The 12,323-nt window shown below is 36.5% G+C and overlaps 2 protein-coding genes across 3 annotated transcripts; both read left to right on the top strand.

Annotated features, from left to right (window-relative positions):
• The first annotated feature begins 2,295 nt into the window (after positions 1–2,295).
• Positions 2,296–7,717, top strand: LOC18054648. 2 transcript variants are annotated; one of them, XM_006453633.2, is made up of 9 exons: positions 2,296–2,563; positions 2,835–2,962; positions 3,413–4,325; positions 4,778–4,869; positions 5,074–5,148; positions 5,446–5,507; positions 5,665–5,734; positions 5,873–6,613; positions 7,362–7,717. In XM_006453633.2, the coding sequence occupies exons 1-8, from the start codon at positions 2,380–2,382 to the stop codon at positions 6,581–6,583; spliced, it is 2,235 nt and encodes a 744-aa protein (XP_006453696.1). In that variant the 5' UTR covers positions 2,296–2,379; the 3' UTR covers positions 6,584–6,613; positions 7,362–7,717. The 2 variants fall into 2 exon arrangements, with proteins under 2 accessions (XP_006453696.1, XP_006453697.1); XM_006453634.2 differs by lacking the exon at positions 7,362–7,717 and having other exon boundaries at positions 5,873–6,724.
• A 996-nt stretch (positions 7,718–8,713) lies between these two features.
• On the top strand, positions 8,714–11,439 carry LOC18054314 (transmembrane 9 superfamily member 11). The gene has a single exon (XM_006453632.2). It carries the CDS (start codon positions 9,100–9,102, stop codon positions 11,059–11,061), a length of 1,962 nt encoding a protein of 653 aa, XP_006453695.1. The 5' UTR covers positions 8,714–9,099; the 3' UTR covers positions 11,062–11,439.
• Positions 11,440–12,323: the final 884 nt, after the last annotated feature.

Below are 12,323 nucleotides of genomic sequence, written 5' to 3'. Positions count from 1 at the left end.
GACAAACTTTAGTGTTCAGTGAATTATTTTAAGGGATAGTGCCTTTGATCTGATCCTCTAATGGCTATTCAAGCAATTCAGCTCCATATACCTTGAGATTTTTTTTTATTTTTTAATTTTTTTGGCTGTTCCTACGAAAGTGATCTTCTTTAATTAATTTGTAGCGAACTTCTATGTAATTATGTCTTGGGTTTCCCTAATCAAAGAGTCGATCGAATTAACATCTTGCAAAGTGCTTCAAAAAATGGGGATACATTGCGAAATCAATGATAAAATAAGCAATTGAATCGATCATTAATCTGACGGGGAGAGAATAACACCTTATCAAAATTTTACACAATTTCTCAATATCCCCGTACCAAATGGGAAGTGTATTCTTGCATAGACTAATAATTTCGTAAATTAATTTTATGATGTTAAATCGAGGGTAACAGCTCTGCTTTCTTCTCCTAATAATCTATAATTTTCATTTCGTGTTTAAATATTTCGTTGCTTATAACTACACAAAAGATCTTGAGTTGGAGAGACAACAGAGAAAAACATTAAAATTTTTTTTGAAATACTTCACTGAAGAATAAAGGGTGTGAGCGTTGCATTTTTAAAAGACAACACTCTATAGCAGGCATTCTCTAAATCGGTACATCTACTATGTTGGGCCGAAAAATGATAGTTAATCATTAACAAAAGATGTTTTCCTTCATAGTGCATTTATTAATTATAAGTTGTAAATTAGAATCGAAATAGATTAGAATTGAAATAAAGATTGATTCATTCTTAGGTGCGGATGTCGGTATTTTTTTAATGCCGTGTGGTTTAAAAGACCTAGTTATTAAATTAATTATAAAACCATGCGGTTTTAAAATGTGTCCGCATGAAAAAAAAAAAAAAGAATCCGCATTAGAGAATGACTATGTATATGTATGTATGTATGTATGTTGAGAGAGTTTTAAGTGTTTTAGGATTATCGAGACCGAAGAACCATAAAATAAGAAGAAAATAATTTAATAAATTTTGTGCATTTTATTAATAAAACTCAAAAGAAATATTTTGGATAGAGTAAAACTTTATGAAAGAAATGATAGATTTTAATATATGGTTATTATTTTATAAATTAAGGATGGGATATTTTAGAGAATAAAATTTAAAAGTAGCGCTACAAACTTTGGGAGAAGTTGGAACGTGGGTAGTAGCCAATTGATGTTATAAAAAAATTAAGGCGTATAGGCGAAAATTAAGAGAATTGGGTTCGAGTGCATGTGCTGCGAGGACTCGTATTGCTGGCGCCTTTGCTTAGTAATCTGGGCTTTATTTTTATTTTTATTTGAGCACGTGTACCATTAATAATAATACGTATGTGCATGAATTAACGAAATTGAAAGCAGTCAGTCAGTTAGTCAGTCAGTCTCGCAATAATAAGTTTGGCATCACCATCACCGGTCGGTAAAGTAACTTGAAATGGAAGTAACTTAAAATCAAACATTCAAACCCAAGTCATGCAGTGCAGATGCTTCAATTATAGAAATTTAGATATGTGACAATTCATGCCTACTTCACCCATATTTTGACTGCTTATATACATTATTCAGTATTCTTTTTAATTTAATTAATGGGTCAATTCTCTCCTTAGTTTCTGTAATTGGTAGTCATCTGATTGGGCGTTGTGGAAATTGGCCCATTAATTATTTGTGATGGCCCAGATATCCACACAGAGCTGAGTTATAAGTCTAATTGGGCCCAATCTGGATTCTGCCCGAAATTCATGGCCGAGCATATTATTGTGAAGCCGTCAAGAGGAGTTGCTGGCGTTGCCTGGTGACCTCGTTGGGGAAATAAATCTGTTTCGAGTTACCATTCCTTTTCAGGGTTTAGGATATTTTGAGTCTCAGTTAGCTTTTATTTGATTTTGTTTGTTTGCTGTGGTTATCAAGGATATCCATATAATTTTATATGATTTCCGGGAGAGCTCTTCCGCAGTCTTTTGTCTCTATGCACACAAAGATTACCATCAGATTATGCAGCTCTGTCTGTTGGATTGGATGAATATCCTCAATTTGTTATCCCAAGTATTTTTAATTTGTCTGTAGAAACTAGAAATTAACAAGAGGAGGAGACGAGCAGAAAATTAGTGATATAATTTTGTGTGCGTTTGAACCCGGGGCCCGGGCCCAGGCCCAACACCGCCTAGGCCGAATCCGAAATGGTTGATTCTTCCCTTTCCTCAGCCTTCAACTTTTATAATTGTATTAAAAAAAAATTATAATTACATACAGTCTTCTCTCTCTCTCTCTCTCTCTCTCTCTCTCTCTCTCTCAGAGACTCTCTCTGTTGTTGAACTTGAGATTATTATTTATTTATAATCAGCTGAATTGATAGAAAGGAATGGGAGGCGCTACCGGTAGCAGAAGAAAGACAAGTAACAACAGAAACAAGAGCAAACAAAGACGGAAACCCGACCCCTCATCATCATCGGGCCGTCGACTGAGAAATTCCTTGTTTGTTGAAGGTGGGCTTTTATCCGATTGGCAGCAGCAGCAGCAGCCGCAGCTCAATTCTTTTTCTAAAGGTAAATTTTTCTGTCTTTATTTCCGTTCTTTCATTGATTTTTACCCATTTGCCTAAACTCTGAATCAGAGCGTCATCAAATCAAAATCATAACTTTCCTCTTTCATTTTGTATCAAATTGAGCATTGTTGTTCAAGTAAGCTCGTCTATTATTCAGCAGTTTATGGCATGTCTTTTTAACCCGACAGGAACTCAGGGTGGCAACCTTTCGATTTTCTGTTTTGACTTGCTATCTTCTTTGTTTATAGATTCTTGTTTGTTTTGAATTTCAGCAAGGAAATCCAATCTGAATTCCAATTCTGGCAACTTAAATCCTTCAAAAGTTCTTGCTTCTAAGAGTGGATCAAAGAAATCTAACGGAAATGCATTTGGCTACCAGTACCCTTCTGTCGATCTTAAGGTAATACCTCTTTGCATTCCAAAGTGGTCATTTTCATTTTGAGAAACTAAACCTTTTTTTCCTTTCCCCCCCTTAAGTAGCATGAAACCTTTCATTGCCAATGATTTCCCTTTTGGATATTTCGGCTCAAAGCTTGTGTCTTTCATTTTGAAATGAGTAATTTACATTGGTTCTGATGTTCAAAGTACTGTAATTTGAGTTGTCTATAAGATGTCAAACTGGCTAATTTCCCTCTCTCTTTAAATACTTCAGAATTATTTTGTTTCTTGTTTCTAGTTGACAGCTTGATGCCATTCATTTTCGGGGTCTAATTTTTCAGTTTTTCTTTTTTTTTAATCAATTTTCACTGTATTCATTTTGTCAGAAAAGTGATCGGTGAAGTTCCTATCTGGATGCTGTTTTATAAAATTTGGAAATTGTTTTGTTTTCTCATACAGTAGTTTGTTTCAGGAACTGTGCTTTGGAGGAAATGATGGTGATATCAATTTGGATGAGTCACAGCCAATAAATTTGCTTGGTTCTAAGGATAGCAGAATTGTTGCTTATGTAGATCAAACACCGGATTTGAAGCCCCAGAATTTGATCTATAGTTGTGATTATGATTCAAGCTTTGTGTTGGGAGATAGTTCACATAGAGGGTTGGGATTCTGTGATGACTCTGAGGCAACACCTAGTGGTATTGATTCTTCTTCAAAACATAGGGAACAGCAAGATGCCTCAGATTCTGATTCACTATCTTTTAAGGAAGAAGTGGATACTGATGGGAACAATAACCAGGAAGAAGTTGTTGAAGAATTGCCAGACGAGACTTTGTCTAAAAAGAAAAATTCAGGGTTCCTCTCAATTGGCGGCATGAAATTATACACACAAGATTTGTCTGATGAGGGAAGTGATGATCAAAGTGCTAGCGAGTCACTGCATGATGAAACTTCGGAGTCATACTCTGAGGGTGATGGCTCAGAGGATTTGTCTGATAGTGATTCGGTCATTGATGAAGAAGTTGCAGAAGACTACGTAGAAGGAATTGGTGGGAGCGACAATGTGTTAGATGCCAAGTGGTTGGTGGAACAGGATTTTGATGGGTCAGATGATGACAGTTCTTCTAGCAGTGGCTTTGACGGGACTGTAGAGAAGTTGAGTGGAATTGCAATCCAGGAAGCATCTAGGGAATATGGTATGAAGAAACCTTTGCCCTTGTCAAGGAAAAAACACTCCACTGGAGATTCTCGTTCATTTGCTTTAGACAACCTTATGCTTGTAAAAGATCCAAGAGCTTTTTCTGCGAAAAAGAAGCATGTTGCTCAGCTTCCTCAGTCCTGGCCTCGAGAGGCTCAGAAGAGTAAAAAGTCCAGAAATTTGCCAGGTAAAGTTCGTTTACCAATCTTAATCTAAAATGTTTTTATACTTTTTCAGGAATCTAATATTGTTCTCTTGAAGCTGGTTTGTGAATTGTCCTCCTCTATGGATGACTTATTAGGTCTAGTTATATGGTCAATTTCATAGATTTTGAGCGATATAGATTGTCTTTATTGCAGTCTGTGTCAAAGTTAGCATATTCAGATAAGTAAATGCTGAATCTGTTAGAATACTGGAACTAAAATAAGTGAAATTATGTTTTCTTATTGTTCCATTTCTAGAGTTAAATTCAGAACTTATAGCCCTTCTCTAGAGGCTAACAAAATTAAGTTCCAACATGAGTATCACGACATACAGTGATTTATTTATGTTATTATAGTCTTTCTGTTTCTGGTGAATCAGCTTACCTGCCTGCCTTTGACTTTTATCATATATTCTTCCAATTGACTTGCCATTCAGGTGCAAAAAAGAAACATCGAAAAGAAATGATTGCTGTGAAACGACGTGAGAGAATGCTACGTCGCGGTGTTGATCTTGAGGATATAAATTTGGTAAATTTTCTCTGCATGCATTCTTATGTTCATTTCTGGTTAAGATGGCAACAGACCGCTTTACCGCTGGTTATAAGCTCATCTGTTCAATGTTAAATGCCATCTACTTAAGTGTAAGAGACTTGTTGAATGAGAAATTAGTGTCTGCTTGGTGTATAAATTGGTTTGTGAAAGGAACTTATGGCTTTATGGTTTGTGAAATAGACACTTGAGCAGATTGTTTTGGAGGAAGTAGAGATGTTCTCTTTTCAACCAATGCATCACCGAGATTGTTCCCAGGTATGGAATTTTTTAATTTATACACTAAACTAAGTGCCTTATTTTCAAGTGATTAAAGAAAAGGAGCAGCCATTAGTCATCAAAGAACACCACCAACGTATGAATGCAAGGATAATTCTATTTCCTACTCTGGTCATAACTGTCTGATGACTCCGTGATTCAGAAAAATACATCTTCATGTGCCTACATTCAAGAAATCTCTTAAATTATCACAAGAGGCTTTGGTTTAATCCCTATGAAGCTAATGATATTTTATGCTGCTATGGAGTATACTTGATATGCTTTAGGTCTTTTTAGGTGCGAAGATTAGCCGCAATTTATCGTCTGCGGAGTGACTCCCAAGGTTCTGGCAAGAAAAGGTGTTAGATCTTCAAATTCAAATGAATGCATATCTGTACATTTGTATGATAGCGGCTGTGAAGACACACACACACTTTTGCAATGTTTCTGTAGAACATATTTAGTACCAACAACAGATGGTGTTGATGTTTTCACTTCTCACTTTATGTTTTACAGATTTGTTACTGTGACACGAACACAGCATACATGCATGCCATCTTCAGCTGACAGGCTTCGCCTGGAAAAGGTTTTAATTTCCATTCAACAACTTTGATATTATTGTTTCTGTATTGCTTTCTTACCCTAGAGTTTCTCAGTATACTTTGATTGTCTCTTGATGCTGCGACGATAAATCTAAAACGCTTATTGCCTTAATGAATTTCAGCTGATAGGAGCTGGCAATGAAGATATTGATTTTGCCATTACTGAAGGCCCATATACAAAATCAGCAAGTGCAGACAGAAAGAGCAGCAAGTCATCGAAGAGTGTCACTGTCCATGGTAATAGTGGTAAAGCAAGTAAGAAGAAAGGGAGTGGGAAAAAAGTTGCCTATGCCAATCAGCCTATGTCATTTGTGTCAAGTGGCATATTGCAATCTGATAGTGTTGAGATCAGAACTGTTGATGCTGTAGAGATAAATGAGACTTTTGAAAGTAAGGGTACAGTCAGCTCAACACAGATCGGTGCATTTGAGGTTCACACAAAGGGTTTTGGATCCAAGATGATGGCAAAAATGGGATATGTAGAGGGGGGAGGATTAGGGAAGGATGGTCAAGGTATGTCTAAACCCATTGAAGCCATCCAACGGCCTAAGAAGCTTGGGCTGGGTGTGGAATTTTCCAACACTGATGATGACTCGTCAAGAAAGGAATCTCGCAGTGACTCGGCGAGGAAGGAATCTCGCAGTAACTCGGCGAAGAAGGGAGCTCAAAACATTGGAGCTTTTGAAAAGCACACCAGAGGTTTTGGATCAAAGATGATGGCAAAGATGGGCTTTGTTGAAGGCATGGGCTTGGGCAGAGATTCCCAAGGCATTGTCAACCCCTTGGCTGCTGTCAGGCTACCCAAATCACGAGGCTTGGGCGCCTGTAGTTAGATGTTATGGTTATTGAAGTAGCAGAAAAGGGTAAGGTGGTGTACCTTATAATCTATTGGAATTGAACATTTCGTACGTCCATTATTTCTAGGGGTATTTAAAATTCAATTCGATTCGTTCAATTCATTTTATCCGTAAAAATTTAATCTACGGATTGGTGGGTTGGATTGAATTGAACATATGATAATCCGCAATGGGTGGATTGTATATGGATTTATTTCTGTAAATTCATAAAAATATGTGAATCCGCAAAAAAATAAAAAGTATTTATTAATAAAAAATAAAACTTATAAATATGGCATTAATACTTACTAGTAAATAAATAAGTTAAAATATAATTATATTAACACTATATTATATCTTATTTGATAATAATATAAAATAAAAATAATTAAATAAACAAAAATAGTTTCTTAATTAGTTAATTTTCATATATTGATCTAAACAAATGAGATTTTTTTTATGTATTATATTTTGAAACTTTAAATGTATTTTTTAGTTTTATTTAAACAATTAATTTATTTAAATCTTATTTAATTTTAAATTTTATCGGTAATAAAATTATTTTTATATTAAATTTTTTATTTAATTAGTTCGTGTATTGAGCAGAATTAAAAATTTTTAGTCCGTAAATCAATCTGTAAAATGATGGATTGGGTCAAATTTGTATGGATTGGATTTGGATAAAAAATTTATAATCTGTAAAATCGTGGATCGAATATGAATTGATGTTCAATCTGTAAAATTCGATATGCGAACACCCCTAATTATTTCACAGGTTCCTTGTAGCTTAGCTGCTTATGTATGGCATGTACCCGTTGCGCCGCCATCAATTGACTTGAGGTTAAAGGAGGGAACTGCAAGTAGAACTTTTGTTTTGGAGTTGAGGAATGCTGCTGGTCCAATGTGACAATAAAATTCTGGTGATTCAATGGATGACATCTGCACAACTCATCCTCTTGAAGTCTCTTTTTTTTTTTTTTTATACTTGTAATTTATTGCCTTTGGTAGGTAGTAAGTTAACCTCTCTTTGTCATGGCAAGCATAATGTACTTATCATTCTTTCAAGCTTCCATCAGATTCAGCATTAATAATATTATAAATGAGTTGGAGAAATGCGCCGCCACCACTCTTCTTACTCTCCTATTTTAAGATGTTCACAGCTGCCTGCCTGGAACTCTTTTCTGGGATCAAAGGATTTAGCCATCGGATTGTCTTTCGGCACTGCATCAAGTTGTATACAATGGTTAATGCGAAGAAGGCAAATGAAATGAATTAATTAAAGCAAGATTCAGATCTAATTCTAAGCTACGCGGTGTATTGCCAGCGTGGTTTTGTTAATTAAACGTGAGAGATCTTGAAACCATCAAGAAATTCTTCCATTTTCTTTCTCTTCATGTGTCTCCACTTGTCTTTTCTCAAACTGAATAAAATTTCAATAATAAAGTTTCACATTCTTAACACCTACATTGTGCATAACTTTTTCAATTTTCAAATATCAGAATTTTGAGTCAAATTTCCGAAAATGAAGAATATGATTCTTGCATTAATTTTACAATAGGCTGCTTAATAATAATAATAATCATTTTGACGATCATAAGAGAGATCATATTCATATCAGCATGCATGTTTTTATAATACATATTCAACGACCTAACTATAAATGTGAATGAAAATAATTCTTTTAGGCTACTTTTATATCTAAAATCTCACCAGGGAATAATAGGTTGAAGTAATAGTGTGATGAAGTTTGGTTTCCATGCCCAAATCTCACTGGTTGGAATTCATTAATGACAATGCAATCCTTGAAAATATCAATCACATTATAAATGTAGTAAAATAAAAAAAAAAATTCTAACAAAAATTTTAAATCAACTCTATTGTATAATTTTAATTTTGAGTTTTTTAATAGGTAAATACAAAATAAAAGACACAAATAAATAAAACGAGGAGGGAGGCGCTAGAAGAAATGTTTTTTAAAGAAAGCAATAAAGGAAAGTAAAAGCCAAAACGGCAAGAACTCGTAAATGATACGGTGGTGGGCGGCTGCAGCGTTATTGTTATTAGCACTCTCGCGAAGCACGACAGTTTTATATATATATATATATATATATTTTAAAGAGAAATAAAAAACCAACAACCATTTTTTTTTCGTCGATTAGATTAAAAAGGTAAAAACTCTCTCCTATTTACTTACCCAACCAAATCTCGCCTCTGTTCTTCTTCCTCTTCACAATCAAAGAGACGCGCACACACACACACCACTCCCTCAATCAGTCAAATTATTGTCTTCATGCATTAACGTTCCATATCAGAGGTCAGTCAGATCCATTTTCATACTATAATTTTTACTTCGATATTGCTCCCGTTCTCTCATATTCTTTGTTCCGTTGCGGTGATTTCATCTCTTAATCTTAGTTAAAACTCAATACACGTATTGCAAAACTACTAAATCTGTGCTTTTAGACTAATTTCACGATCTGGGTCGCCCTGATCTGACTCAAATTCATCACAGAATGGGCAATTTCTGGATCTGGGTTTTGTTCGTTTTCTTCTTTCTTCAATCTTCTTCTTTTGGATTTTACTTGCCCGGTAGCTACCCTCACAAACACGTTGTCGGTGACCCTTTGTCCGTGAAGGTGAATTCCATCACTTCAATAGACACCGAAATGCCGTTTAGTTATTATAGCTTGCCGTTTTGTAAACCACAAGAGGGTGTTAAAGATAGTGCTGAGAATCTCGGTGAGCTTTTGATGGGCGATAGGATCGAGAATTCCCCCTACAGGTTTAAGATGTTTACCAATGAGACTGATATCTTTTTGTGTAAAACGGATCCGTTGTCGAAAGATAACTTTGAGTTGTTGAAGCGGAGGATTGATGAGATGTATCAGGTTAATTTGATTCTCGATAATTTGCCCGCCATCAGGTATACTAAGAAAGATGGTTTTCTTTTGAGGTGGACTGGGTTTCCGGTTGGGGTTAAGTATCAAGATGCCTATTATGTGTTTAACCATTTGAAGTTTAAGGTCCTTGTGCATAAGTATGAGGAGGCCAATGTTGCCCGTGTTATGGGTACTGGGGATGCCGCAGATGTCTTTCCTACCAAGGTAAATGATGACGTGCCTGGTTATATGGTTGTTGGGTTTGAGGTGGTGCCTTGCAGCGTGAAGCATAATGCTGATGCTGTGAAGAAATCGACAATGTATGATAAGTACCCGAACCCTATTAAGTGCGATTCAAATGTTGTGTCCATGCCTATTCAGGAAGGCCAACCTATCGTCTTTACATACGAGGTTAACTTTGACTCGAGTGATATCAAGTGGCCGTCGCGTTGGGATGCTTATCTGAAGATGGAGGGATCCAAGGTTCATTGGTTCTCAATCTTGAATTCTCTGATGGTCATCACCTTCCTTGCTGGTATTGTCCTTGTGATCTTTTTGAGGACTGTTAGGCGGGATCTGACCCGGTATGAGGAGCTCGACAAGGAGGCTCAGGCACAGATGAACGAGGAGTTGTCTGGGTGGAAGCTTGTTGTGGGGGATGTTTTCCGTGCCCCAAATAATGCTGGACTTTTGTGTATTATGGTTGGAAATGGAGTTCAGATTCTTGGGATGGCTGTTGTGACTATTTTCTTCGCTGCCCTTGGATTCATGTCGCCAGCGTCCCGTGGAACTCTCATCACAGGTATGCTGTTTATCTACATGATTCTTGGTGTTGCAGCTGGCTATGTTGCAGTTCGTCTTTGGAGGACAATTGGCTGTGGTGATCTCAAAGGATGGATTTCTGTCGCATGGAAGGCTGCTTGTTTCTTCCCTGGTATTGCCTTTTTGATTCTGACCACTTTGAATTTCCTATTGTGGGGTAGCCATAGCACAGGAGCCATTCCATTTTCCCTGTTTGTTATCCTGCTTCTGCTATGGTTCTGCATCTCAGTTCCCCTTACCCTCTTTGGTGGATACCTTGGGGCTAAGGCACCTCATATTGAATACCCCGTTAGAACCAACCAGATTCCTCGTGAAATCCCAGCTCAGAAATACCCATCTTGGTTGTTGGTACTTGGTGCTGGTACTCTTCCATTCGGCACCCTCTTCATTGAGCTCTTCTTTATCATGTCTAGTATCTGGATGGGTCGTGTGTACTATGTTTTCGGTTTCCTCTTGATTGTTTTGGTACTTCTTGTGGTGGTTTGTGCCGAAGTGTCTCTTGTACTCACCTACATGCATCTTTGTGTTGAGGACTGGAAATGGTGGTGGAAATCCTTCTTTGCCTCTGGATCAGTTGCGATCTATATTTTCTTGTACTCCATAAACTACCTTGTGTTCGATCTTAGGAATTTGAGTGGACCCGTCTCTGCAACTCTTTACTTAGGATACTCTCTCTTCATGGTTCTAGCAATTATGCTTGCGACTGGCACTGTTGGATTCCTTTCTTCATTCTGGTTTGTGCATTACTTGTTCTCTTCAGTGAAGCTGGACTGAAGAACTCTCTCCAGCTCCAAACATCGAATTTCGAAGAGCAGCATTGCGTTGGTGATTACTTGGAGGAGAAATGACTGCAGCAACCTCTGCAAAAGTCTATCATATGTTACTTTACTTTTGAATTTAATTTTGCTAGAGAACCTAGTAAATGTAATATCAATAATTTGTTCCCGTTTTGCATTTTAGTTACTTGGAGGTCATGGCTTGATAGTTTTCTATACCAAAGTGTATTTGCATCCTGGAGGATTAGAGGCTTTATCAACAAGTTGGTTGTAGCTTGTAACTTGGATTGTTGGGATTTTTATGTACTTGAATATTCAGCTCTTTATGGATCAAAATGCAAGAAGCACAAACTTAACATCGGCTTTTGTTTAACCATCTTTAGCTTGAATTGCGTTTTTGTGCCTCTGATTTTGTCTTTACCGTTCGAACTTGACCTATAGATGGAAATTTTTGTTGCTAATATTTGTCAAACCTAATAATATTTTTTTCATTTTTATTCTCCTAACAAAAGGTTAAAGATGCCATCCTGTTGAATTGCCCTCGAAAAGACTGTCGGATACAGCGTCTCCAACTCTCCGCTGCTCTGATTTTTTTGGTCTTCAAGTGCAATTATCAAACGCCTTAATATTAGGAATGGCAAAATGTCGGGTCGGGCTCCGGCTTGGCCAAGCCCTACCCGACCCGATCAAAAGAAATTTGAAACCCGACCCTAAAAAAGTCCGAACACTATTTAGTTAGGGTCGGGTCCAAATTGGGCCAATATCGGGTCGGATCTAACCCGACCCTACCGAAATAGTTAACCCCATAATTCAATTCCTATTTCCCACCACCATTTCAACCAATTCGGCAATTACTCAACCATTTCAAACACAATTCAATTCCACTTTCCACAACCATTTCAACGAATTCCACAATGATTTCAACCTCACACACAAATCAATTCCAAAATCCAACAAGAAAAATATACAATGTAATTAAATTAAAAACACACAATGTAATTCCACAACCATTTTACCCATACACAATTCAATAAAAAATAAAAAACTCATGTCTTATATAAATAAAAACACAATGCAATTAAATAAAAAAACACACAATGTAATTCCACAACTATTTTAGTCATACACAATTCAATTCAACAACACAACATAAAAAATTAAAAAAAAAACTCATGTCTTATACAAATAAAAACACAATGCAATTAAATTAAAAACACATAATGTGTGATGTTGTGAGGATGTGTTGTGTGCGTGTGTTAA

Source organism: Citrus clementina, unplaced genomic scaffold (genome assembly GCF_000493195.1).
Source record: "Citrus clementina cultivar Clemenules unplaced genomic scaffold, Citrus_clementina_v1.0 scaffold_1, whole genome shotgun sequence".
NCBI classification, from domain to species: Eukaryota; Viridiplantae; Streptophyta; class Magnoliopsida; order Sapindales; family Rutaceae; genus Citrus; species Citrus x clementina.
The sequence above is the reverse complement of the archived record's forward strand: the minus strand, read 5'-3'. Positions and strand labels throughout refer to the sequence as shown.